The following is a 26,471-nucleotide window of genomic DNA, read 5'->3' on the forward strand; positions in this document are numbered from 1 at the left end:
CACTGTCCATCTGATTTACACTTACTCTGTGACACCCAAGCAGTTATCACTCTGAAACAAATAGCCTGATTTCCTTAAAAAAAACATGGAAAGAAGGCAGTGAGCAAGAGAAGAAATTATAAAAAAAATTAGCAGAAAAAATGTGAAAAATTACTTGAAATTAATAAAAAAAAAAAGAAAGAAGTAAAAGAACAAAAACAGGAAATGACCTGTAAAAAGCTAAAATAAAATATTCCCCCCCCTGCAACCTAATTTTAAATATATAATTCTAATAATTATAAATATAGTTTACTTTATTTTGTCTAAGTTATTTGATAGCCCCGCCCTTTTTTAATTCTTTGAAAACTAAAGTTATTTTCTTGTAACCTTTTAGAATTTTTTTGCAATTTGTGGAACATTTCATGCCAAATTGACGATTGCCTTTATCCCCATTCTTTTAAAAAAATAAAAACCAATTTGCTCAGGTTTCAAAGGTTTAAATGCTGGTTAAAGGCTGCTGAACACAGCACAAGAAAACTGATGTCCATCCAGGTTTCAAAGGATTAAAGCACATTCAGCAGCAACATATACCAACCTTTTTTTAGATTCTTCTTCTTGCAGATGGGCGTGGGAGACACTTTTAATCAACACGTGTAATTTAGTAAACACTATTTTCACATTCTTGTTATCTTCAAGAAATACATAAGTGATTTATAGTACTTGAGAAATGCCTGACCCGCAGGAAGCCCCCTCCCTGTGCTCCCATTGTCTGTCGGTGAAGGTTCACACATGATGTTACCGTAATGGTGATGTCTTCAGGGAGCTGTCAATCAGCCTCACAAGGGAGTCCGCTAAGTTGCAAATGGGTTACCGCTAAATTTTAAATGGTTTACACAGGAAATGTGATTGACAAGCATTCGCTGCTGACGTGGAGACGCACACCACCATTGAAGTATGGTGATCAGCAGTTTTGCCCATGCACGAGGAGTGTCTATCTTGTCTTGCATTACACAGACACAGGAAAATCACCAGCTTAGACTGTGCAAAGGTATTAACTAATTATTTCCGTCCTTTGGAGACTGCAGCAGGGATTACCTCTCTCTCCCTCTCTCTCCCAGGAGGCTTAAGGGGGACTACAGTAAGCATGACTGGCCCCCTCAAAGACAGAGAACTTCTGCTGTGATTTGTTATTCTTTTGACATTCAGATTAAAATAGTTTAGGATTAATTTTCAACAGTTTGCGTTCAACCATCCTTCATTCTTTTGCTCCAGCTGGTAATGTAATGACACTGCGTACAATTATCAGAGTGGACAATGCAGGAGATGCATGTGTGTGCTCTGTCCCGGCAGTATGTGTGCATGTTACGAGCTGTGCTATTCCCTGCCTCCCTCCCTCTGTGCAACAGGAGGTAGGCAGACAGGAAGCAGCTGAAGTCCGCTGTAGCATGCTGGGAACTGTGTGGCGGTCCCGCAGCCTCAGTGAATACCAATTCCTAAGGCACCCAAAACATGCTGCGTCAGTAACCTGAGGGACTAAAGAATGCACTGAAAGAGTTAAACTTGTTTTTAGCTGTAGCATCACAAGCCTGTGACGCAACCTTATCACGAGAAAGGGCTTGGAAGATAATATGCCATTAGGAGGCTAGGAACGAGGAAAGATACACCAGTACTGACAGACATGATGACTTCATTTGGATGATGATGTCATGCAGACTGATTGTAGCAGTGAGCGATCTCCTCAACTTGACAACACTGAGCTGCAATTGGACTCAACGGATGATAGGATGTGGAACAGGAAGCAATTTACTGCATTTTATTCTACCCCAGTGGCACATTAAAACTCCCTCTAGTGGACAGTCAATAACGGATGTTAATTACAATACAAATGGTCTTTTCTCACAATCATGTGAGAACACACATCACATCACAATCATCTGATTGCTCCTTCATATCAGAGTTCCTGCAGACCCTTAAAAAGACTTGAAAGGCATTGAATCCATTAACCTGAAAATAAGGCTTTAATTAGCATTAATATGTCTCATCAATCTTTCAACTGTCTAAAAAATGCTAAGACATTGAATATGGGAATCTTCTGACATTGCATTACAAACGCTCAAAATAATGGGTAACCTCAAAATAATGATTTACTGAATGCCTCTTGCATAAACATCAACAAAAAGTCATGTTTTATTTTATATAAATATTTCAAAAATAAAATAAAACAATACAATCAAATTCTCCCTTACCTTAAGTAGTACATATTTTTTTGAAAAACTGGTCTTAAATTGTATTCCAAGGAGAATTAAAAAGTCTTAAAAATTCTTAAATCCCACTTGCCCTAAGCTTTAGGAAACTTGCATATAATGTAGCTTTGAGTCCATAGTCTTCCATAGAAACTGTTGGATACAACAACATGCTATGCTGACCCAATCAATGTTTTCATCAGGGCACACTCTAGTTCATTAGCTCACCGAGTGGATCAGAACCATTTATTGAGACTCTGTGCCTGAGTCAATAAGGTCTTATGTGGTGTCTTCCTCAGTTGATAGGAACTGCTTGTGATCTCATGTCAATTAACCCTGCCTTTATAAAACTGACCGTCCAGTGAGTTGAGCCCACAAAGTGGTTTATGACAAGCAGTTTAATATTAAACTATTAGAGCGGTGCCAAATTAGGTCAGACAAATAAAGTGTGCCAGATCTGTAAATGCAAAACTTGATATGTAATCATAATGTCAACTAAGTTATTTTCATCATCAAAAATTAATGTGTTGCTTTCCCGTATTTTACATTACTGTAAATTTAAATTTAAATATATTTTTTACTCCTCTCTGGTGTTTTAAATGCCATACAAATAATCAAGAAAATAACCAACAGATTAATTAGTAATGACAGTAAAGCCATACTTTGCTACTTCTGGTTTTGTCTGATGAACAGTCCAAAACTGAAAAGGCACTCCAAAAATATAAACCAAAAAAACAGCAAATGTTCACATTTCAGAAGCTAGGACCAGGAAATTTGGGCATTTGTGCTTCAAAAATGACTTAATCGGTTGATCACATAATGACAAGAACAATCACCATCAATTGATTAACTGACTAATTGTTTCAGCTCCAGTTATTTTGGAAGTTTCTGGTATGTTTAAAGCAGGAGTTGGTAACATTTATGTAAATAACTTTGTCATATTTGCTGTAATCGTCACTTTATTCTGAATGAAATACATGAGACAGTCTGTGAAAAAAAAAACATGTCCTGTACCCCTCGTCCTACTGCATCTAATGACATTCACTGGAAACAGACGGAGGTGCGACAGGAACAGCCGACTGGAACAGAGGAGTCTCTAATGCAGCTGTCAGTCATATCAATCACTCTATGAACTGCAATCAAACTGTTAAACAAGGCAACGCTGATCAAATATTAATCAATATTCTGTTAATACATTGCTTATTTTTTGCCTCAGATGTTTTCAGAAACATATTTTCGCGTCTGTTTTGCTGTAAAATAAGAAAGTTGGTGCGGCCGGTGGTCGGTGCTTCTGGTTAATGTAACAGTTTGACAGTTTGACCGCAGTTCGTGACCAGTGATTCTGAAATTGCATTGTAAATTTTCAGAATAATTACTGACATAAAAAAAAAGAAAAACATTTAAAGCAAGTGATTTAATAAATTCCCTCTCTTACACTCATCATGATGTTTCCATCCAAGCTGTGGAATCTCCCATGCAGAATGAGAAACCCAAAGTTGTCCAGGAAGCAGGCCAGAAATGCCAGATGTTTTCCACCTCTGTTGGTAAACCAAATAGGTACTTTTATGATAATATAATATGTTCATTGTCTTTCATGTGTTCAACTCTAAAAAGGGTTGTCCTTTCAACATTTGTGGTAGATAATTTAACTTTCTCACTGGTCAAAAAGCCATGTTTTATATTTCAATAAACATTTAGGCAGAGCAAGATTGTTCCTCTTCATTTTTGGTTATTTTTTAATTGGTCTTAAACTTAATTTCGAGTGGCAATAAAAAATTCTTAAAAAGTCCTAAATCTACCTAGCCTTAAACTGCAGAACCCTAGTAATATTAGCAAAAAATGAAAAAAGGTTGGTTTTGAAAAAAAATAAATGTCACCAACTGTAGCTTTAAGCTTTTATTATACACAAAGCCATGATTAAAGTGCCAAACGTTAAGTCTTTTGGATGAGGTTTAGAGTTGCTTCATTGTGTGATGATATACACTGAACACATCCTTAATCTGAGTAGGTGTAATAAGCTTGGCCAGCAGGCTCTTCATCTTAGTGCAGGGAATAAGATTTTTTATTGACTTTCTTGAAGAGAAATTTCGAGTTTGTTTTTCTTGTGGTATTTACCAGCATGTTTAATGCTGCTATGTGTCATGTAATGAGTCACTTTAAAGACTGTGGTGTGAGACAAGAACCCTCCCAATGCTCACAGTCACACCAGGTCTTCTGTCATATACAGGTATGAACTAGTCTTGAGATTACACCCAAAACATTGAAGATTTTGGGCCTGTTATGCATATTTACTCTTCAGTGTTGCATGTGGATAACTCCAGCTTTACCTAGCTCGGTGAGCTGCGGTGGAAAACAGGGGAAGACAGAGTATCTTTCTTTGGAAGACGTAGAGAAGGAGATATGACTCTGTGATTTTCCACTGTTTTCCCTCCTTCCAATGGTCACATGGCTTTCTTGCCTAGAAATTTTAATCTGGTCCTGTGTTTATTCTTTCGGTCTTTCTTCCTCCCTCCTCTTCTCTCTCTCTCAACCTTCTGCCCCTTTCCTCCCATTCCCATCTCCCCCACATCTCTATTTCTGTGCCAGGTTGCTGGCATAACACAGATGGCCCTGGCTCAGGCAAGGATGTTAATCTGAGAGAAAGATGCCTGTTGTGAGTTTTTCATTGTCGAGGAGAAACACTTCTTGTGTTTCTGTTTGCCTTGTCTCATTTTATCATTGCTCACTGGAATTTATTTTTTAAACTTTGGAAACTTCCTGTTTCTGCCAATTGTGGCTCTGTGTATAGATTTTTATCTTGGTGTTGAATGTTGTGCACACAGTCACAGACACAGAGTTTACTTCTGACTCTGTGCAGACTTCTCTGTGGTATTTGGCAGTGAGCTTGTTGTTCTGTAGATTAAATCTGGCTCTCAGTTTGTGAATGCAGAGCTGGCAATGATACCGTTGCAGTGATCTGAAGCTGCTTGTCTCTTGGTGTTTGCTTGAGATTTTGGAATTCTTGAACAGACCCGGCAGATGACACAATGAGTCACTAGGTCAATGTCTTGGTTCCAAACACTGTTTTTTGCTGTATTGGTAGATTAGACTGAGCTATGTCAAGGATGGTTATGTTACTGAGCATAGTTTATGGTTGCCTCTATGGATTAACATGTGTAGCGATAACAACCACTTCTTGACTGTTCAGATGGCAAAAAGAAAACAAAATTGGAGATGCTCAAGTGGGTCAATGGTTACAGCCCATTTGGCATTAAGAGGCCCAGGGAAGAAGGGGCTGCAAGATCCAGTGGCTGGAGCTAACTGTGCCTTATCAGTGGGCTCATCTTCGGTCATGCCTGAGCTCCTGTGTCACTCAGCCAACTGGAGAGGGAAGGGGGACAAGCCCGTTAAAGCCACAGCAATGTGGCTTGTGGTATAGCTTCAACAGGTTTATTGGAAAGAGGCTGCATAATGGAGTCTAGATGCAATACATAGTAGACAGACTCTGGCTAGTACATTTTTGTATGGGCTCACAGAAAAATGATGTCCTGTGGGGTTTTTCCACTGGCACTTTTTACCGTGGCAAGTCAAACCATGCTGCCTCAATTTGCATTTTCATTGTTAGTTTGGCTGCATTCTCACCAAATTCGGCATTGCGTCGATAAGCCACAGAGTTGTGTGGTATTGGAGTGTCACTTAATGGCCCATTAGTGGGGGAGTGGAGGGCGAAGAGAAAGCAAATCTCACTACCTCAGCATTTGTCTTCCTTGAGTTTATTATTGGTTTAAAAGATCCATTGAATGACTTTTTAATAATCATAACTGTACCTTTACCACCTCAAGAGACACTTGTACATGCAAACACAGAGTGAAGTTCACACAAGCTGTTACTGTATTTGTTTTATTTACTATAATATTTACAATAGAAACAGACACTTCCTCCCATGTACTGCAGGCATCTTTCTGGTCTGATCGCTGGTTACTTGATTAGCCACAGCAGCATGACGTCTGGTTACCTTTCATCAAAAGCTGAATCTGTTTCATCTTTTCGCCATAACTCAACTGTTTTTTTTTCCAACCAGTTTTTCTTTACCTTTAGTAAAGGCTGTATACACATACAACAAGTTGTTAAAATGGTTTGAGAATTAGTTGTCAAATAAGGAAAGCTCTCTTCCTCATTTGCTACATTTGAAGAGCCCACCAGCAAGATTTGGCTTATTGGGACAGTTATAAGTAGATATGTGTAAATGTGATTTCTCAGAAAATGTGCATAATTCAGAATGCTTATAGGAGTTTGATATGCTTAGCAGAAACGGCTTCAATAAACAGAGGGAGTGAAAATTGAAGCAACACCAGTACATTGCAGTAGCCCAACATTCGTTTGTTGAAGCTCATAATGCTTGTCAGATGTTGTTTTTGTCACTTTTAAGACCACAGTTTGTATTGCTGTTAAGCAAATTCCAGTTCTGTTTTGTGGTTGGTTTTGTTGAGGATCTATGTAGACCTACTGTTCCTCTTTGCCAGTGCATTTCTGACTGTGTTTGGCATGTGTTTTCATATTGAGACCTTTCCCCTTTAACAGTACATTACAGTAGGATATTGACTAACAATTTCTGTGAAAAATGTTTTCTAAAAGTTCAGTCCATATAATGCCAGAAAAAAAAATATATATATATATTTAAAAAGGCAATGAAATTTTCCTAGTGAAGTTTAGATGTCTTGTTTTGTTTTAAACAGTCCAACCTGTCCAAAACTCAGTGACACTCAGGTGACCGAAATGATTAATTGCTGATTAAAATAGTTGCAGATTAAATTTCTGTTAATCGCCTAATTGTTCCACCTCTGCATTACTGTTTGCCAATAATGTTTAAGCAATCTGACCTCTTGCATCCCTGTGTGCACCCTTATTTTGACCTAACAAACATTTGATCAAGTGGTCAAAATCTGAAATTGTGTGTGCTGTGCCTGCACATCTGCCCGATTTACATTATTGCCTTCACTGATGATAATAGACAATAGAGACACACACACTCTCCTGCAGTCGAACCTTAAACTGATGAATTTCACTAAATGGTCTTTGACCTCCCTCGTCCCTCCCCAACAATAGAAAGTGTCACAACATCTCATTAGGATTAGTAATCCCTTTTGGAATTTAAGGAGGTTATTTGTATGAAGGCCCCCTGCTTAGTTACTGTAGGCTCTGTGGTATGAAGACAAGGGTTACTTTTAGTATACACACTCTAGTTGACCTCTGCATCACCAAGCTATTTACGTAATAACAAGAGAAAAACAAGTGGCCACACAGTTTAACAGTTTGAGTTTAACTCTAGACTGTTAAAATTTATGATGACAGCTCATTTTATATGCAAAGCCTCTTATGTTCAGGGGCTATTGGATAGATGAACGTAGTTTAGCTCTGAATTTTTATGTCTCTGCACCTGTGACATCTGTGGCTTGGAGCTGTAATATTTTCAGGTTGTCTGTCCATCCATCCTGTTCACATGAATAGGATATCTCAAGAACCCCTTGAGGGATTTTTTTTTCAAATTTGGCACAAGCGTCCACTTTTACTCAAGGATGAACTGATTTTATTCTGGTAGTCAAATGTCAAGGCCACTATAACCTTGTCTGTCTCATTCTTGTGAATGTGATATTTCAAGAACACCTTGAGGGAATTACTTCGAACACAATAATGAACTTGCTATGTTTCAGTGGTTAAGTTCAAGATCACTGTGACCTCACTGTGACCTGGCTGAACATGTATTTGGCCATAGCTAAAGAATTAATTTACTAATTAATTTACTAATTATTACAAAATTGTATGTTAAAAAAAGTCAACGGTCAGCTTCAGTTAGATCATATTTTCTGGCCGTTATTCAACGTCATAACTGAAGGGGAGATATTTGGTCAAAACTGAATTGGTCACTTTAATCTTGGTATCCCACTTATAAACTGTGCTGATTATACAGATATTCTGTGCTGATGGGTTGAAGATGTGTGTGAAGCATTCATGTTTTAAAATTTAAAACTTCTTTGAAGCGATATCCATACTTAAAGCATTGTCAACTGGCATGGCTATATGAGGTTGAACAGTCTAAGGGTTTTCAGTGTGTATGTGTACGCACATACTTGCACAGTTTTCCCTGGCTTTTAGTGAGGCAAAAGTGGTACCGAAGGTGTGACCTACTAAACCTTAATCTATTTAGCGTAATGGAAAATACATTGACACAATTAAGTTAATGCATGAGGACCCAGATATGAAGCACATGCTGTTGTTAGGTTGCATGAAATTTACAATTAAAATAGTGTTGGAGTACTGAGTGCATCCTTTATGAAGCTGATCATATTCAACTGTGTCAGAGAGTTGCTGTGGTCACTTAAGAAGCTGCAATTTGTGGTGATGCTGCATTGGGTTGACTTTTACAAAAATTGAGTTTATGATAATATGCTTACCATCAGCAAAATATAACAAAAATTGGGGAGAAATGCAAAGTGATCTGTTGATCTGGCATTTGTTAAAATACTTCAGTGGATCCTCCTAAGGGTAGCTATTGGTCTGTTACACCAGTACCTTGACACTAATCTTAGTCATTGGTTTCTTCATCCTGCAGGAGTTATCTCATATTCAGTCTGCTGTCAAACCTGATAAATATTACAGCACCTTGTTAGTTAGGAATTATAATTTCATTGGCCAGTACTGTTAATATAGAAACTCCTTCTGCTATGCTGTCTTTTTACCTACGGCAACCCTGAAATAGGCTGGTAGTTGCACTAACAGCTGGCAGTGATGCATTTAACACACCATTCTTGAAATTGTTTTTATTATTGATGACCTGGAAAAGTTTTGGTAAAGATGCTTCGGACATTAAGAAAAAAGGCTGCTTTTACCTTACTTGGGTTTTGCCTGTGTGGTGTTTAGTCTGGGTCATGGCATTATGCTGAATCAAGGCTGTCTCTCTGGCTCTGTTCCCCCACACTGCAGCGACTGATGAAACGGTCCAGGGAGGGGGTTTGGCTGGGCCGCCCAGTTCAGCTCAGGACGTTGCTACTATTAAGCACACCACTCTTCTCTCCCTTGTCTCAGCTCTTACCCTCATCATCAGTGATGTGGGAAAAGGGGCACATGTGCAAGTCTGCCCACCCTCCAAACAGTCACTTTCTGGCCTGCAACAGTCCACGCTGGCTTCACTAGGCTTTGCATGGGTATTAAACACATTTGTTAATATTTGTCTCGAGCAGCTTGGTGAAATTTCCACCCTTGGTATCGTAGCACCACAGCGATTCATAGCTATCTGTATTTGCTATTCTGTGGCTTTTACAATGGGTCTTTAGTATCTGTGTGTTACCATTAGGCACGGATGTTTGGTGTCTGTGCAGAGGGTTTGTGTTGAAGATTTCACCACCAGCTGTTGTGCCTCAGGTTCTGCTGGACACATTAGTTAACACTGCCTACTGTCTACCATGAAGTCTTGTTAATTTGAAATGGAAATAGTTAGGAAAACTTGCCCTTTTTTAGTATTTGCTGCTTGACTGTAGAATCACATTGAAGGATAAATATAGTTTAGATTATGCGCTACTGATGAGGTGTATCAGTAAGACCAGTTTTAATCAGGGTACTCTGAATATAAGAAATTTGCAAAATGTATTTTTTATTATACAATTCATTTTTTAAAGAATATTGGTCATATATTTTTTTGTAAATTATTTTATTTTATGTACCTACATTTTAGTTTTTGCTGATATCTGTAAAACGGGAAGATGACTCGAGCTTTAAATTATGATGGGGTGTTGTAAATCCCATATGGGATGGGCCCGAAATTGAATGACACAGAATTAAAAACTAACTAACCAACCAACTAATCAACCCACCTGTCTACCCCAGTGACTTTGTTAACAGGGAGTAGGAGGTTAATTGATCTGTTTACTGTTTGCATCTGATCAAAACACAAAGATCTCTAGCAGAATATTGTGTAGTGGAGGTTGTGTTACAGTTTGGGCATCTTGTCTTGTAGCCAGTTTAGTCAGGAGATGACGTCCTTAACAGTACTCAAAGTTATTGAATATGTGGCATTTTCTGTGTGAAATAATCCCTCTACTTTGCCCCTGGAGGGTAATGTTTTAAAAGTTTGTTTCATATGTCAGCTTTCTTTGCTGTTTTTCTTTGGCAGTTATTAGGACACCAGGGGACTCCTCCCTCAGTCTGACTCTTTCTCTGTTTCGCTGAGCCTCTAAAATTGGAGCCCAGCCAATACACTGACAGGCCTGTATTGGCTTTAGTGCATATATTGGCTTTAGTGCTGACAAGATTAGTCGATTAATCAGTTGTTTAAATCGAATTGCAAAAATGCCAAACATTTTGTGGTGCCAGCTTTTAAATTGAGATGCTTTTCTTCCTTTCTCTGGTTTATGTTATTTGTGTAATGTTTTGGGGTTTTGGATTGTTGGATGGATAGATAGAGCAAGCAATGTAACGACACATTAGGCTACGGGAAATCACGATTTTACCATGTTGCCATCTACAGTCTTTATGTAGACTAAATATATATATACTTATAGTATACTTATATACTTATTTACTATATAGACTATTAATAATTTATGAATGATGAATTTAATTTTAAAGGCTTTTTTGTTTAGTAATTATTGAACATGAATTACTCGTCAATTTTATAAATGACAAATTCCCTTTTATCTTATTATTTCTGTTGCAGTCAGCATTGATAATTAAGTTAAACTGTTAAATATTTTTATTATATATCTCTGGCAATGAGACTCAACAACCAACAAAAGTTGCGTAATGATGCTTTCAGGAATGAAGTATGCTTGTGGTGATTGCCTGAGAGTAAAACCATGCAAATAGTAATTTCTTCCTAGAGCTGCAAAAAGGATCAAATGCAGGTATTGTTTGACTGGAGAAGTTTCTGTATTCCCCAGAAGTGGGTTAACTCTGTTGATACCTTAAAGGTTTCGGATGCCAATACTCAGCCCTACATCTTTCTTTAGACTATCGTTTTCTAAGTGTCTATCTAAGGAAAAATGAATAATTGGCTGACACTAACAGGTATTTATCTGATTCATAGAAACTCATACTGTTATTAGCATTTTTCTAAGAAATCCAGGGTCATTTGGGCTCAAAACAAAAAATGTGATCAGTCAGCAGTTGTCATCATGGCCATTGCATAAGAAGCATTAGTCTATTGAGGAGGCAAGTGTGTAATCGGAAATTTCTGTGTCTTTATCTCTGTGTCAAAGAGCTGTTTGTTTGTCAGCCCACGCATTTAGTCTGTGACAGGAAAGAGGTTTACAGGAGGTTTGTATGGGCTAATCCACATTGGCTAACTCGCGGTCACAATCAGCCAGACACAGTTTTACACTTAACCTCCTGTACAACAAACTTTCACCATGGTCCACTTACTGTTAATTGTAGTCATAAGGGCAGCTCTGATGTAATACTTTGCCTTCTTTACTCACACTTAAGGGAACTTCTGTTTGTCATATGTCGCCTCCACATAGCCTCTCCCTCATCTTTCTCAGCTCACTCCCTTCACACCCAAACAGTAGAGAGGTCAATTAGCCATAGGTTGATTTTCACTGTTGTCTTATTATAATACGTGGCTTGTCGTCTTCGATGGTGTTCGTGACTTTCAGTCTTCTCCTTGACAAGGCTTGGCGATGCATGCACATTTTTTCTCTCTTCTTAGTCTTACAGCAGTCCTACCAGCTCTTTCTCATTTAAAATGTGATCCTGTGCCACCCTGAGTGCCAGTGTGCCAATTAGCACAGCTTGCGTGTGGAGTGGCCGCATGTCAGGGTAACATTGAAACAGAGATAACAGAGGGACCAGCACAGCTGCTGCTGGCCACATTCTCCTGCAGTCCTGACTGATGGGACACTATTCAGCTGTGGGCAGTCTGCTGGCTCATGGCTCGCCCTGCACCAGCTTTTGTTACGGCAGCGGAAGCACTGCAAGTCATTTGTTATTGAAGATGGGTGCAGAGCGTGGCAGGATGGCCAAGTAATTTAGCATACCTCCTTCAGCTGGCAGCCAGGGTTCATGTCCCATGATTTATTGTTGAAGTGTCTAAAAAAAGCGGTGAATAAGACACAGCTTTCAGGGGTGTGTGCTGTATCATTCTGACGTCCAGTGAACAGAATCATCCAGCATGAATCAATAAAGCATCAAATTATCATTGTGACTGAACCTAAGATTTTCATTGCAGTGTTAAAATGCCATACTAAGGCCTGGTTGCTCTGTGGTTTTAGTGTGGCCACAGTGTGTGTGTGTGTGTGTGTGTGTGTGTGTGTGTGTGTGTGTGTGTGTGTGTGTGTGTGTGTGTGTGTGTGTGTGTGTGTGTGTGTGTGTGTGTGTGTGTGTGAGAAAATCTGTACTGGCCTACCATTTCATTGTCTTTATGATTTCAACAAAGTCCGGTTTTAGTTTGTTTTATAAGTACATCCTGGTGTGAAATATTTTCTTTGTTAATCTCCTTAGCTAAGAGTTGTGACACATATCGAGCACACTGGGTTTAGCTGTCTAGATTTATAGTAGAGGCTGTTGACAAGTTGTTAAAATACAAATCGCTGTCACACTATTGTTACTAAGCCCAAATGAAGCTAATCTGCTCCTTGTTAACTAAGGATCAAGATGAGGCCAAGTTAATGGGAGTAGGAAGAAATTGTAATTAGGAACACAAAGCTGTAGAGAGAGACCAAGTTGAAACTGATTTTCTTTTTGGAGTGTTTGTAATTTGTCTGCCATAATTAGGACTCATGGTGAAACCTGTTGCTCTCCTGATAAGTTCAGTCATCCGGTTTTGAATCTCGTCGGTTGACTGATTTTAGAGATTTAAATATTAAGTAAGAACCGGTGAACTATTCTGTCTCAGGGACTCTGTGAGAAAAAGAAGCACTGGATTAAACAGACTGGATGATGTCTAGACTAACTTGGGTCAGCTGCTTGGTCATTTTATAGATCCATCCGGGCCAATGTCCAAAAGCATTATGGTCCTAAGATTTCTTACTATAGAATAAAGCCTGTAGTCGTTACCTCTGAGCTTTGCCACTGGCCTTTTCTCTTTTATGTTGTGTGTTAACTAAAGAACATTAAGTCGAAGGAAAAGACTGTTGATTTTAGGGCTGTACCAATTAATTTGAAGCTTCATTTATTATTTCCTTTATAATAGCACAATAACATTAACCAAAATTAGCACAGTCACCAGTGTTATCACAATATTGTTAAAATTTGTTGCAAATGTAAAAAAAAAGATAAAATAAATTCTGATACAAACATTGAAATAATTTTACCAAGTTTTATATGGAAACCACAAAAAAGTTAACAGCACTGTCTTTTTGATAGCACACCATAAAAAATCTCACACCACAAGTTTTTTGTTTTTATGTTTTTTGCTTCTTGTTTGTTTTTTAAGGGTGATGACATTGTAAAATATGATGACAGACACATGAATCTTCATTCAAAAATTTCAATAGAAACTGTGACTTAAAAAAAGGCATTTGATTCTTGCCTCACTCATTTCATCAGAAAGGTAACTTTTTTTTTAGTTAAATAAGGATTTTGTAATAGAGCTTTTTTTTCCCTAACAATTTGTAAATGCAGCAACACACAAATAGGTGACAGTACCCACCAAAATTTGTTGAAATATAGTTTTCTGATAACCTTCATTAAGGCCCATTAATACAAGAGACTAATCAACTGAATTTTTTTTCTTTCCCATATTCAGAATATCAAGAATGAACTATCAACTTGGTTTTGATTTTCTAAGTATTTATAGCAATCCGTTATTTTGTTTCCATCATTTTAGTTTAATAAACTGATTTAATAGAAACGGATTGTTGTCTATTTATCGTTTCTAAGCCTACCAAAATGTGTCTGTATCTTTCTAGGCTAAAGTCTTATGTAAAATTATTCACACCTTTAATGTGGGGCAAGTAGTTTCAGTTATGAGATGTGAATGAAGAATTCATCTTGATAAATGTCATGACTCACCTTTTAGCATTTTTAAAGCTATTTGTGGTTGATAATTTGTGTGTGTGTGTGTGTGTGTGTGTGAGATGACAGATGGGAGTTATTGTTAATAAAGCACTACCCATAAGTTTTGAGCTTCAAAAGTTTTCTCCCCTTGAGGACACCATCATCATCTATCACCCAATTGTGTGTGTCTGTGAGTCTGTCAGATGTTTCTTAGATTGATGCTCCAGAGACTTGGCTTGCCTTAACACTCTTTAGCCCAACAGCCTCTCCACAAGGGGCAGTCTGATTCTATTAGTGGATAATCAATAGTAGACACTCATCCTGATGTAGCCCCCCCAATCCCTGTGGTACCTTGCTGCATTTTTTTATCATGCAAAAAGTACAATCTCTGCAGGAAAGATGGTCTGTGTCATTCTGCTGTCAGTGATACGATGTTTTGACTCACCTGTCTACACACAGCTGTGCCTGCAATGTGTGTCTGCACACAGTGTTTGTGATGTTGTTTGAGAATAACACGTTTTTTAAGCTTCTGTTCATGGCAGAAATTTCAATTAAACGGTAAATAATCTGACATGCTATCAGAGTACTTGTGACTGTTGGAGAGCTGCATACTCCAAAAGTATTTTGTTGACAGATTTATTGTGCAATGCTCTTTTTTATGCTCTCTGTATGAGTTTGACAGGCCATTAACTAAGGTATTAGTGATTCTGACTGCATTACACAGACTAGCTTCCTGTTTTTTTTTTTGTTTTTTTTTCATTAAAAGGGCCACATTACATTCTAAAATAATCAAAGCTATTTATGTATCAAAGTTTTATTAATGGCACAGTAGTTTCGTTATTCAGTATGTTGCACTTAGAAGCTCAAAATGTATGGTTTAACAAGTATAAATGAATACTGGACCTTAAATTTGGCTTGGCAAGGAGCTGTACTGATGAAGAAAACAAAATGTCTATTTTTCTGGCACTGGAAGGCACCTGCGGCGATACCATCTACCAGCACATACCGTACATTCTGTAGCATAGGTGAAAACAGTGTAATTTAAATTCCAAGCTAAGGTAGGTTTTTTTTTGCCATACTCTACCCATGGAGGGTACAGGGAGACTGCTAGAGCCATGAAATCACATCAGCGCCTGTAACTGGGAACTGCAGCCTTAAAGCTGAATTGTATCTATTTAGATTCCCATGTAAAGTAGCTGAGCTGATAGCCATCTTTCCACAATAAGGACACTTTCTTCCTAAATGGACAGCATGCATTAAAGACAACATGTGACGCTATGCCAGGAGCCTGATTTGAACACATATTTTTGCAATTACATGCCATATTAGGCAGCAATGTTCCCAGGACTAATGGTTTAATCTGTTACCTGGTCTGATATATCCGTGTCTCTGTATGAGCTGCCAGAGCTGGAGAACTAATATAGTCCAGCACACAGATGTAGTGGGTGGCAGCAGAGTCGAGCACAGCTTTATAGATTGCTTCCTGCTAATGTCACAATCTATTTTCCTGTCGCTGCAGCCTAGTATGGCTTTCTATGTGTGTGTTTAACCTCGCCTGGGTGGCTCCAGCAGCTGAGTCTTTTCTTTAGCCATGTGTACAGTGTGGACTTGATAAGATTCTGAAAACATGCATACAAACACTAGACCGATCTGTTTGCAGCAATACATATTTTAAATGTAATGTAATGAGTCACGCTTGTTAAAAGCTCAGATCCCTCACTGTATCTATGAAGCATTAACAAATCATATGTACTGATGCCTTTGTGATATCCTTTGTCTGGTATGTGTATCTTGGGAATGACATTCTTCCAGTGTCTCAGAGTGCATATGTATCTGTCTGTGTATCTCTCCATGCTGTGCACAACACCTCTGAGCCTACATGTGGTTTCTGAATTATGCAGAAGCCCCAGTGTCTGCTGTGAGGGAAAACAGAAGTGGGAGAGCAAATGGAGGTGTGTGATTGGGACTTGGGGAACACTCTGTGGTGGGGTTATTTAAAAACAGCACTAGGATTCCTGAAAGATGAGCGAGATGATGAGAGGAGGAGGGAAGAAGAAAGATGAAACAGTAATATGGGGGGAAGAGACAAGTGCCGCCTAAAGGAAGGACAGCTGCAGTGCTCAAGGGTTAAAATTTGCTTGCTGTCTCTTTCTTCCTTTTGACCTGGGGTTCAGGTAAACTTCAGTCCACGTGCTGCTCTTGTGCAGCAAAGAGCACATGGGGATAACCCAGCCCAACTTGGGCGGCCCCAGCCCTCCATTGCTCAGCTCGCCTCACTAGAGAAGGTTTTCTGCAGAACTGAATTATTCATGGGACTTTAGAAGAGTGCAGTGAAAATCCCCACCCCCCACACACTTGCACACAAAACCTAATACACCACATTTACACTCACTCCCGCACCATGCTTTATCATCATATCACTTCACCCCTCAACACATTGCATCACAGCACATCTTGCTTCATTGTTAGTTTTTTAGGTTATTCAGGCTGATATTTGTTCTGCAGTGTCATCCCACAGGGAGCTCACTGTGGCTGAATAATTAAATAGATTAGATCTCGCTAGGTTGTGTTCATCGCATTCCTCCGTCACTGTCGTCCGTCTCCGAGAGGGGTGGGGTCGTGCTTCCAGTCCATACTCAGTGCTGAGTGTATGTACGTGTATGTTACGTAAGTCGTTGCTGTGGTGGTTTAAAAAAGGGAAATCGCAGTGAACCCCTTGGCACTATCTAAAGCAAGGTGCTCTCAGAGTGGGGTCAGCCTGACAGAGAACTAAAGAGGGAGGGGATTGAGAGGGAGTGAGGATGTGTTTGTGTGTGCGGCGGGATGTTTTGTTATAGAGAAGGGAGTGGTTGGTGTTAGGGGTGCAGAGACGGATTGCAGATATGGGGGGAGGGGGTAAAGGAGCAAAAGGTAGCGGATGAGGGAGTCAGCAAGCAAGTGAGGGAGATGGAGAAAGATGAAGGAGATCGATGACACGTAACCTTTAGCTGCAGTGTCTCGTGGGTGTGACCATGTTAATGTGTCGGTCCATTCTCCCCACAGAGTCACCATTTTAATGTCTCTTTCCACAGTGTTTCTGGATAAATTAAAGCAAGTGAGGGGTCACATCTGACTGATTTTAAACTTTAAAAAATCCCTAAAATGTCATCCATATGCATGATATTTAGGCTGAGTCTTCCTACTACTAAATAAAGCCACTGATCTGGATTCTTCCAAAACACACACCCTGCTTACTGTTGTCAGCTTTGATATACATATAGCCCAATTAGAGACATATGAGTATATGGCTCACAGACTGAAACTAACCCCCCTCTCACACACTCTGTCTTTCCCACTTGCTCAAACATGCTGGATGCATGAATTTGAAATGTGCCTTCAAGGTGACGGCCTCTTCCATCTGGTAGTTTCAGTGAAGCAAATATGTTATTATAAATATCTTTTCATTAGTGCTTCATAGTTAATTCTTTCTTCTGCATCTGTCATCTTTCCCAAGGATCGCAAGCTGTCAAAAGTGGAACGTCAGCGCTTTAAGGAGGAGGCAGAGATGCTGAAGGGTCTTCAGCATCCCAACATTGTCCGTTTCTATGACTTTTGGGAGTCGTCCCTTAAAGGGAAGAAGTGCATAGTTCTAGTGACAGAACTCATGACGTCAGGAACGCTAAAAACGTGAGTACTGTTGGAATTACTAATTTACTGTTGAAAGTAGATAACTCAAGTGAGACATTAAATGGAAAGATAACATCACAGATTTTTTTGGGGGGGGGGGTCTCTTCTTAAAATTGGCAGTGGAGGTAGTAACACCACCAAATCAACATCTGTAGCCCCTTTTACACTGACGTCTCAAGGTGGGAATATCTTACCATCATGCCACAATCAAAAGGCACGATCGCAGAATTGGGGGACAGAGTTCTCTCATATTTAAGCTGGCAACAGAGGTAGTGACAGTGCCGAATTGAGGTCTGTCGAGGTTGAGAGACAGCCAGCACGAGGGGACCATGGATGTAAAGGTTGTAACATTTTGACAGCGTACAATGCTTGCAACCTCATGTGGGCGATTCAAAGAGCAGCTAGCAGCAGTCAGTGGCTTATTCAAAAAGAAGAACAGCAGCCAAAAAATGCCCGCAAATTCAGAAAACAATGAGATTCAGGAACTGCTTATCCCCCGGGCAGAAGATGAGATCAGCTGCCATATAATGGGGACTGTAAATGATTGTCATTGCTGTGTTCTGCCTTTGTTATTGTATAAGTCACACTAGCGGATGATGCTGTAGTGTTAATGTCATGCCTGTCATGCCTGTTTACTTCCAGAACACCGGCATGTAGGGCTGGGCGATATGAACTCAAATCAATATCACGATTAATTGACCATTTTACCTCACTTATGGTTAATGAATGATTATTTTGTTTTTTGCTTTTTTTTATTTTGTTTTTTTGCCCTCATACTTTACTTGGTGGTTTCATTTTACCTTGGTATGTTGCACTGTAATAAACATATGATGCATCATTATTTATTAAACTATCCAGCATGATATAGGAATGAAAAGCTCCATCTTCAACAAACAAATGTAAGTACATTGTGCTGATAAAAGGCCAACCTCTCCTGACTGCAGGACTCTGACTTGAACTTCTGCTGTGTGCTAATCATCATTTTTATTAGTATAAAAATGTTTTGAGTAGGTCTACTTCTTCTTTAGCTGCAAACAGCCTGCCAACATTTCCATTTAGAGAAAGGTTGAAAATAAGGCAATGTGCCTGTGGCCCCAGGCCCCCAAATCACTACATCTGCCAGCTCAGCTCAGCACGAGTGGCTGGATGAGACACGGAGCGATGCGTCCCAGTGTTTGTTAATACTTTTATCCAAAGTCTGACTAAACTTTCAACTAAAATAAAGTAGTCTGTAGAAGTCTAATGAAGTCATTTTCCACTACTGAATATGTGTCTGTTTGTTCATTCAGAAATGTTGGTGCTGAGAGGAAAAGCTCCACTCTGTTTGTCTCTCTCACTATGCTGCTGTCGGATCATCAGCTGTTTGATCCGCGATAATGAAACACTGTTTATGCACATATGACTCAGTTGTCAAATATCCAGCTGTATTCTAGAGTTATCGTCAATCACTGCATTACATGATTGTTCAACACTGCTGCTGTTGCAGTATTTTGGTCTGAGATTTTCCTCGGTGCCCTGAGAGCATCAGACAGAGCCCAAAAGTGTGGCATTTACGCCAGATGTGTGAGAGTTGGCAACCCTGATGGGAAAGAGATTGACAGTTTTTAAAAATATATAATAATATAATAACTGAAATAACCGACATGGGCAAGATTGCATTGGCAGCATAATAAAGGTTAATGGTTGCAGCCGTATCGCAGGATCTGTGTAAAAATATGTATATATTTTGTGACTCACATGAATGTCAGTTAATAATCTGTTTCCATCTCCTTCCTACAGCTATCTAAAGCGTTTCAAAGTAATGAAGCCAAAGGTGCTGCGGAGCTGGTGCAGACAGATCCTGAAAGGCCTTCACTTTCTCCATACCAGGACCCCCCCCATCATCCACAGGGACCTCAAATGTGACAACATCTTTATCACAGGACCCACAGGCTCAGTCAAAATAGGGGATTTAGGACTGGCGACACTCAAGGCAGCTTCCTTTGCCAAGAGCGTCATAGGTAAGAGACTTAATATATAACTTGGCAGATTAATGGTGCTTACAGACATTAAGTAGAAAATAACGTATCCATTGGGCACTCTCCTCTCTTCAGGCACCCCAGAGTTCATGGCTCCAGAGATGTATGAGGAACATTATGATGAGGCTGTGGATGTCTACGCCTTTGGCATGTGTATGCTAGAGATGGCCACCTCAGAATACCCCTACTCCGAGTGTCAGAATGCTGCTCAGATATACCGCAAAGTCACTAGTGTGAGTCCAGATACTTTAAATTTTTCCTTTTTGTTTCATTAAGTAAGATATTTAGGGAAAAATAGTAGACTTCCTGTAAAAGTTTTAGTAGTAGTTTAGTAGCCCAAAATGATCACAGATAAGTGTAAGCATAATATAATAACTTTAATATTAGCTGAGACAACATACTAATAATACATTTTGCTTTTATTGAACAGAGCCTGTGCTAATTGTGCATGAGCTGTAGCTCATACTGTATACAATAACAAAACTGTCACAAATATTCTCCTCACATATATATATAGCATTGTCAGCAAAAAGTCTCATTAATACCACAGTCTTCTAAAGGAGACTGCTTGTAGTGTGCACTTTGTCATACCTCAGGGTCATGCTTTGTGAACCTGTCACATAGAGCACAGTGATGTTGGGGATGCTTTTAGCTGCTTCACAACATAATAGGTCAAGGGAGTTTTTAATTGCAGAAATGCAGCTTTTCTTTTTTTTCTTTTAGAATACATGATCTACTCTGCTCTGTTTCTTGGGTGAAGAATCTAATGAGCCATATGGAGTCACAGAGGGAGTCCAAATCTCCTTTGTTTTTTAGATAAAGCCTAAAGGCTGTATTCCATTCCATTTCAATGAGTCGCTCTCTGCAAGCAAACCCCACTGTAAACTGTTTTTAGATAAGGGAGTGTCTGAAGTCATAATAGTCTTTCTGATTTGATGAAGAGTATTGATTTTCCACACTTGAGACTTGGCAGTGTGGGAATCTGAGAGATGACTCTTTCACCTGCTGTTGAAGAAGAGAATGCCTCTATGCCCATAATAATGCTCGGGTAGCATCAGTGCAGCTGTCCCTAGATACCTTTCTCTGCATTGTTACTGTATGCATATTAGAGTGCCCTACAGGGACCACTGCAGGATATTAATAGGAGATTGATCAAAGAGAAACCCTGATAGCTTTATACTGCTCCCTGAGTACATGCAGCATGCAGCTGCATAATTGGTACGGATGTGAATCCAGAGGATGCATATATTTTCTAACTTAGATGCATAAAGTGTGGTTTGAGTGCTGAGCTAAGAAATGTAGTATTGCCCAAAATCCCAACATTTTTAAAAGCGGTACTCCAATAAAAATCTATTGAGTATGAAACACTCACGCACCCCTTTCCACCAAATTAGCTCTGGTTCTTAAACAGGCTCTGTTCAGGATTTTTGTAACCCTGACCAGCCTGCATTTCCACTGTTTTTGAGTGCAACCACTGTAATCAAGGATGTGTAATCAATGGAGGGCAATGCTCAATGGAAGTAAACAGTGGTAGCAGTAGCTCTGTTATTACAGATATTTGTTCTTACCCTAAAAACAAGCATGGCCTCTCTCTCTTTCTAATCTGTAGAACATGACACGCCCACTGATGTTGTCACGTTTCACACTACAGGTCAAGAAAAGGCCTGCTTTTTTGGTTCCTCCTGAGAACCAACTTTTCTAGTTCTGAACGTGTTTATATTTGGTCAAAAAAAAAAACAGAACAGAACCAGTCCCATGTTGATGGAAAAGAGGTAACACTCGAAGAAAGTATGAAAACATCATTAGAAACCTCTGAAATCACTCTTGCCGTCCCTGTCCATCCATGTGCACAGGATGTTTTTAACAGTCAAAATACCATAGTAATTAGGTCCAACTGTGTCCTAATTGTAGTTCACAAACAAACAATATCAGGAAAGGGTGCCCGGTAGCTCACTGGGTACAGTATGCACTATGAAAGATGAGTCCTTATAGCATCTATCTGCTGCTTTCCCTGTCTGTCTCTCCTTCTAAATAAAGCAAAACATGCAAACAGTAATCTTAAAAAACAAAAAAAAACATCAGTAACCTTTGCAATCGCTACTTCTCCTCACCAATGGAACAGCTGTAGATGGGTGCTCTTAAATGTGCAAATCAGCACATGCACCCGCCAATAAACTGACCAAGGTCGTGTCTGAGAATTGAGATGGAAGTTGTGCATTAGCTGTAATTTGGTGAACATACTGAGCTTGGATAAAGAAAAGTTGGCTATGCTGCAGGAATGATTTGAGACATTTTATGGATGCTTTTATGCTTTTTGGAATCCATCACAGCTAACATAGATTCAAACTGACTACAGCTGCCGTGTTCTGTCAGTGTTGACAAGCCTACAGGGTGTGATTGCCTGATACTCAAAAGATACAATTTGGCGTGGAATATCGCAGAAACATCCTTGTACACTGTTTCCTTTGTTTTCCTTCGTCATGATTTTTCATCAACACAGTATCCTTTCATGGCATGTCCTCAGTGTTTTGTTTATATTTCCGTCTTCCTCAGGGAGTGAAGCCAGCCAGCTACAACAAGGTCATGGATCCTGAAATCAAGGAGATTATTGGGGAGTGTATCTGCCAAAAGAAAGAGGAGCGGTGAGTGACTGTGCCCATCGTTGTCCAGTGTCCGGCCAACAGGGCCCACAAGGTGCCCTCTCATCTTTCATGGCTTGTCTCACCTCCCCCGCTTTATTGCCGTGGCGTTGACAGTTGGGCTCTCAGCAGCACTGCAGTTTCCCACCATATCTGCAGGGTGTCTTTCAATTTCTGTTACATAATGAGTTTGTGTACAGAGGGGAAAATAACCCTTAATTAGCTTCCAGTGGCTTTTTTCTTATTGAAGCATGATTGGGTTCAATGAGTGACTTCAGAGAGTGGCTCTCTCTCTGCGCCAAAGGTAATCCATGTCCATGTATGATGTTATTACTTTGTCAAGATGTTCTCACACAACAACACAACAGAATTCTTGTACTACAGCGAACCATATGGATGCCAACACCATCTGCAGACGCTGTGAATTAGAGAAAAGTGGGAGAAGTGTGTGTGTGTACTGCACTGTACCTTAAACCCTGCTCCTATTGGACAAAAAATCCACTAAAACTCACTAACATCTGACTTTTGTTTTTAGAGTAAAAGGTTATAATCTGCATTATTTCAAAGTTTAGTCTGCACAGAGATTAAGAGACTGAAATTAAGTGATATAAAAAAGAACTAACCACCGTAACATTTTCACTGGCCTCCATGCACTTTTTGTTTTGCCTTGTTGAAAAAGGCATAATTCTCTGCTGCAACACTCTGTACATAGCTCTGGTATACTGGCAATGGGAAAGGAGTCTATCACCTATTTTAAACAGGCTTTCCAGCATTTAAAGAACTGGGCATATACACTCATTTTGGTGGAAAAGGGGTATTAAAAATAAGTGGCAGCAGTGTGTGTATTGCACATTCGTGTCTGAAGCCTCTTTCACTCTGGACAAAAAATCAACTACTACTACTAACATCTGGCTTTTGTCTTTAGTGTGAAAACTTACAATTGCCATTAATTCCTGAGACAAATGACTAGTTTAGACCCTTTTCTGTCAATAACTTCTGTCACACTTTATCTCAGCCAAAAACTCATTCTATCATTCTACATTAGTTGGCAGAGAGTTTAAAAGAGAGACTGAACTGAACTGAAAAATGGATATAAAAAAGAAATAACCACTGTGAAATTTTCATTGACATCCACACTGCTTTCTGCTGTTACTAACCATGTTTTCCAGCAAAACTGAGCAGTACGAACCTGACACATCAAATAAGAAAAAAACAAAAACAAGGCATACTTGTCTGCAGTTAAAAATGAGTCAATAGCCTATTGTTTGTAGGTTTGCCTGTGTTAAAAAACACACTAATGTGCTAATTTTGGTGGAGAAAAGGAATGAGTATTGAATTTTGGTCTTCCTTCCCCCAGGTACACCATCAAGGATCTGTTGAACCATGCTTTCTTTGCTGAGGACACAGGCGTCAGGGTGGAGTTAGCTGAAGAGGATGATGGGAAAAAGGACTCCATAGCCCTGAAACTGTGGGTGGAAGACCACAAGAAGTTAAAAGGGAAGTACAAGGAGAGTGGAGCCATCGAGTTCACGTTTGACCTGGAAAAGGAGGTCCCTGAGGTTGTGGCACAAGAGATGGTGAGTGGATGATTGAAGGTTGTCAGAATAACTTACACATGTAAATATTTGGAGATGAATCTGGACTTGGACTCCTGTCACTTTTATGGGTCATCTAGAAATGATTTGTCCTTTTCAAAAACCTTTGTGTAATTTCAGTTTCAGTGTTAAGTTAGTTTAACTCATGCTTATCATGCTGTTTGACATGTTTTGCATGTCCTTCTGGCTTAGCGTGTTCTGGCTGCTGGCATTACTCAGATCTCATCATTGGGGAATGCACTCAAATGCAGATTGCTGGTGATAACTTTCACTGCTCTTCCAGGAATACAGTGATTAGGTTTTGTTTTTTTCCCTTTTGTTTACATGGTTTTCTCCAGGGAACACCATCAGATAAGGCACCCACAGGCCCTGCAAAAAAAACCTGGCTCAGAAAAACTGAGGATTTCTCTGTGTGGGAGCCATGATTATACCATCTTCAAGCCTTTATATCACTCATCTAACATTCTGCAGCACCATAAAATTATTTATTGGGGTGTGGAATTAAGAGAGACTTACAGAGCTCAACTTCAGATGGAGAATATAAACAGTCATTGTCAGGCTTTGTTCTTTAACAGCCTTTTTTCAGTTTTGGTGGGAAAAGATTAAACTGGCACACATTATCAGAAATACTAGCGAGACCAAGTCTTCAGTGAGACATTAAATTGAGGATCTTTTTTTAAGGTTTTCTTTTTGGCAGGATTATTCAAAATGGCTCCAAATAAACCTGCTTTTAAACAGATTTGTTTTGGGCCCGTCTATTGCATTAGGACTAAGGAGCATCTTTACTGTGTTTTTAGACATTTTACAAAGTAGTCTACAGTATGTGCTTGTACATCATGTGTAACTAAAGGAGTGAAAGAGAGACATTTTGGCAGTGAGGTGTGCCAGCTGTATATTTATTACTCTCTCTTAGATTATTTTAAAAAAGAAATATTTTATTTAATACTCAGCCAGTTGATACAGTGGCAGTGAAACTTTGAGGGAGAGTTTGTTTTCCTGGCCTTCTCTTTTTCTGCCTTTTGTTTTAACCAATGTCTCATTTTTGTTGTCGCTCTTTCTCACTCTCCCACACATCTCTTCCCCTCTTTCTTGTCGGCTCTCTCCCCATTTATCTGTGCTGTTTTGGCCTTGACCGGACTGTCAAGCTGGGAAACAAATTTAAGGCCAATCTGGACATGAAAGCAGACATGTGGATCAGCAGCATAATAGGATTGTATAGCCAGCATGCTTATGCCAAGTCACTCCTCATCCACTCTTATGGGTCATTTTTCTATAGACAAGCAATATAAGACAGGGGATTTGTCTCCATCGATGGGCCAGGATCTCTCTCTTTTTTTTTTTGTTCATTTATTCTGGCTTTTGTGTTAATGATGCCTAATTACTCTTTGTGTATTATGTGTTTTCAATGACATCTTATACAATGCATGCTGTACTTAATGCTTCACAGTAGATGATTGGACATGCTTCATTTAAATCATTAGTATAAAAACACACAGCAGTGGAAGTCAGGCCTTCCAGGATGTTGTGATTGCAAACAAACAAAAACGCATATTCAACCAATCCCTGTTAATTCTACACAACTTCTCAATATGCCGCTTCAACTTTCCACAACTTTGACCAATGATCATAGTTTCCCATGAGTTTCACAAATCATAGCAGTCCCCAGCATAACATCACCAAACTCTCTTTCTAATTATTGGTTGTGCAGAAAGTCATCAACTGACCAACAATTTTCCTATACCTGAAGAATGGCTTGAAGACATGGAAACACGACAAATCCCCATGATAGAGGCTGTTACTTCTGTATCTATTGTACGTGGTGAAAGAATCCAGTGAATTAGATTAAATATGCATGGTTAGTTGAATAGTTAGTGCAGTCATCATTCTGTTGTCCTCAGATGAGCCCTCCTTTGGCATCTCCAGTCATCTCGATCCTCCATGCATCTTGCGAGTTTGCCAGTGTTTTCTGTCCCTGTGTCTTTCTTTAGAATGTCCACATGTATATAAATCACCATTTCAGAACAGTACAGTTTAATCTCACTAGAACAAGTTCCCCTTAATATTTAATGAATTATTCACTTTAAAAAATAGCAACTATTTTCACAATTTTCACATGCACCCACAATGTCCTTGCAAAAAAAAACCCAAACCCAAATAAAACAAGAAACCCCAGCTGGAACACTGTAAAATGCACCACAATGTTTTAGAAAAGCTGCTGTGAAATCAGGCATTTTAGGCCACAGCAATCTTTAAAAAAACCTTATGAAGTTCTGAAGGGACTGACTAGTGTTTTTTTGCATGAACTATTATCTTGTACTATGTTTTTTTGTATGTATGACATGCATCTATACGATGTGTCTTCAT

General features: G+C 39.3%; 1 protein-coding gene across 12 annotated transcripts in view; it reads left to right on the top strand.

Moving 5' to 3' along the window:
* LOC121946553 (serine/threonine-protein kinase WNK2) overlaps window positions 1-26,471 on the top strand; it is a 53,723-nt gene that overhangs the window by 1,861 nt on the left and 25,391 nt on the right. For all 12 annotated transcript variants that reach the window (XM_088082022.1, XM_088082016.1, XM_088082019.1 and 9 more), the window contains exons 3-7: window positions 17,683-17,855; window positions 19,635-19,855; window positions 19,949-20,106; window positions 22,427-22,515; window positions 23,870-24,089. In XM_088082022.1, the coding sequence (XP_087938148.1) occupies window positions 17,683-17,855; window positions 19,635-19,855; window positions 19,949-20,106; window positions 22,427-22,515; window positions 23,870-24,089 (861 nt within the window). The remainder of the gene's footprint in view (window positions 1-17,682; window positions 17,856-19,634; window positions 19,856-19,948; window positions 20,107-22,426; window positions 22,516-23,869; window positions 24,090-26,471) is intronic.

The sequence above is a fragment of the Plectropomus leopardus genome, chromosome 9, assembly GCF_026936395.1.
Source record: "Plectropomus leopardus strain MGB_pleo_1.0 chromosome 9, ASM2693639v1, whole genome shotgun sequence".
Classification (NCBI taxonomy): Eukaryota; Metazoa; Chordata; class Actinopteri; order Perciformes; family Serranidae; genus Plectropomus; species Plectropomus leopardus.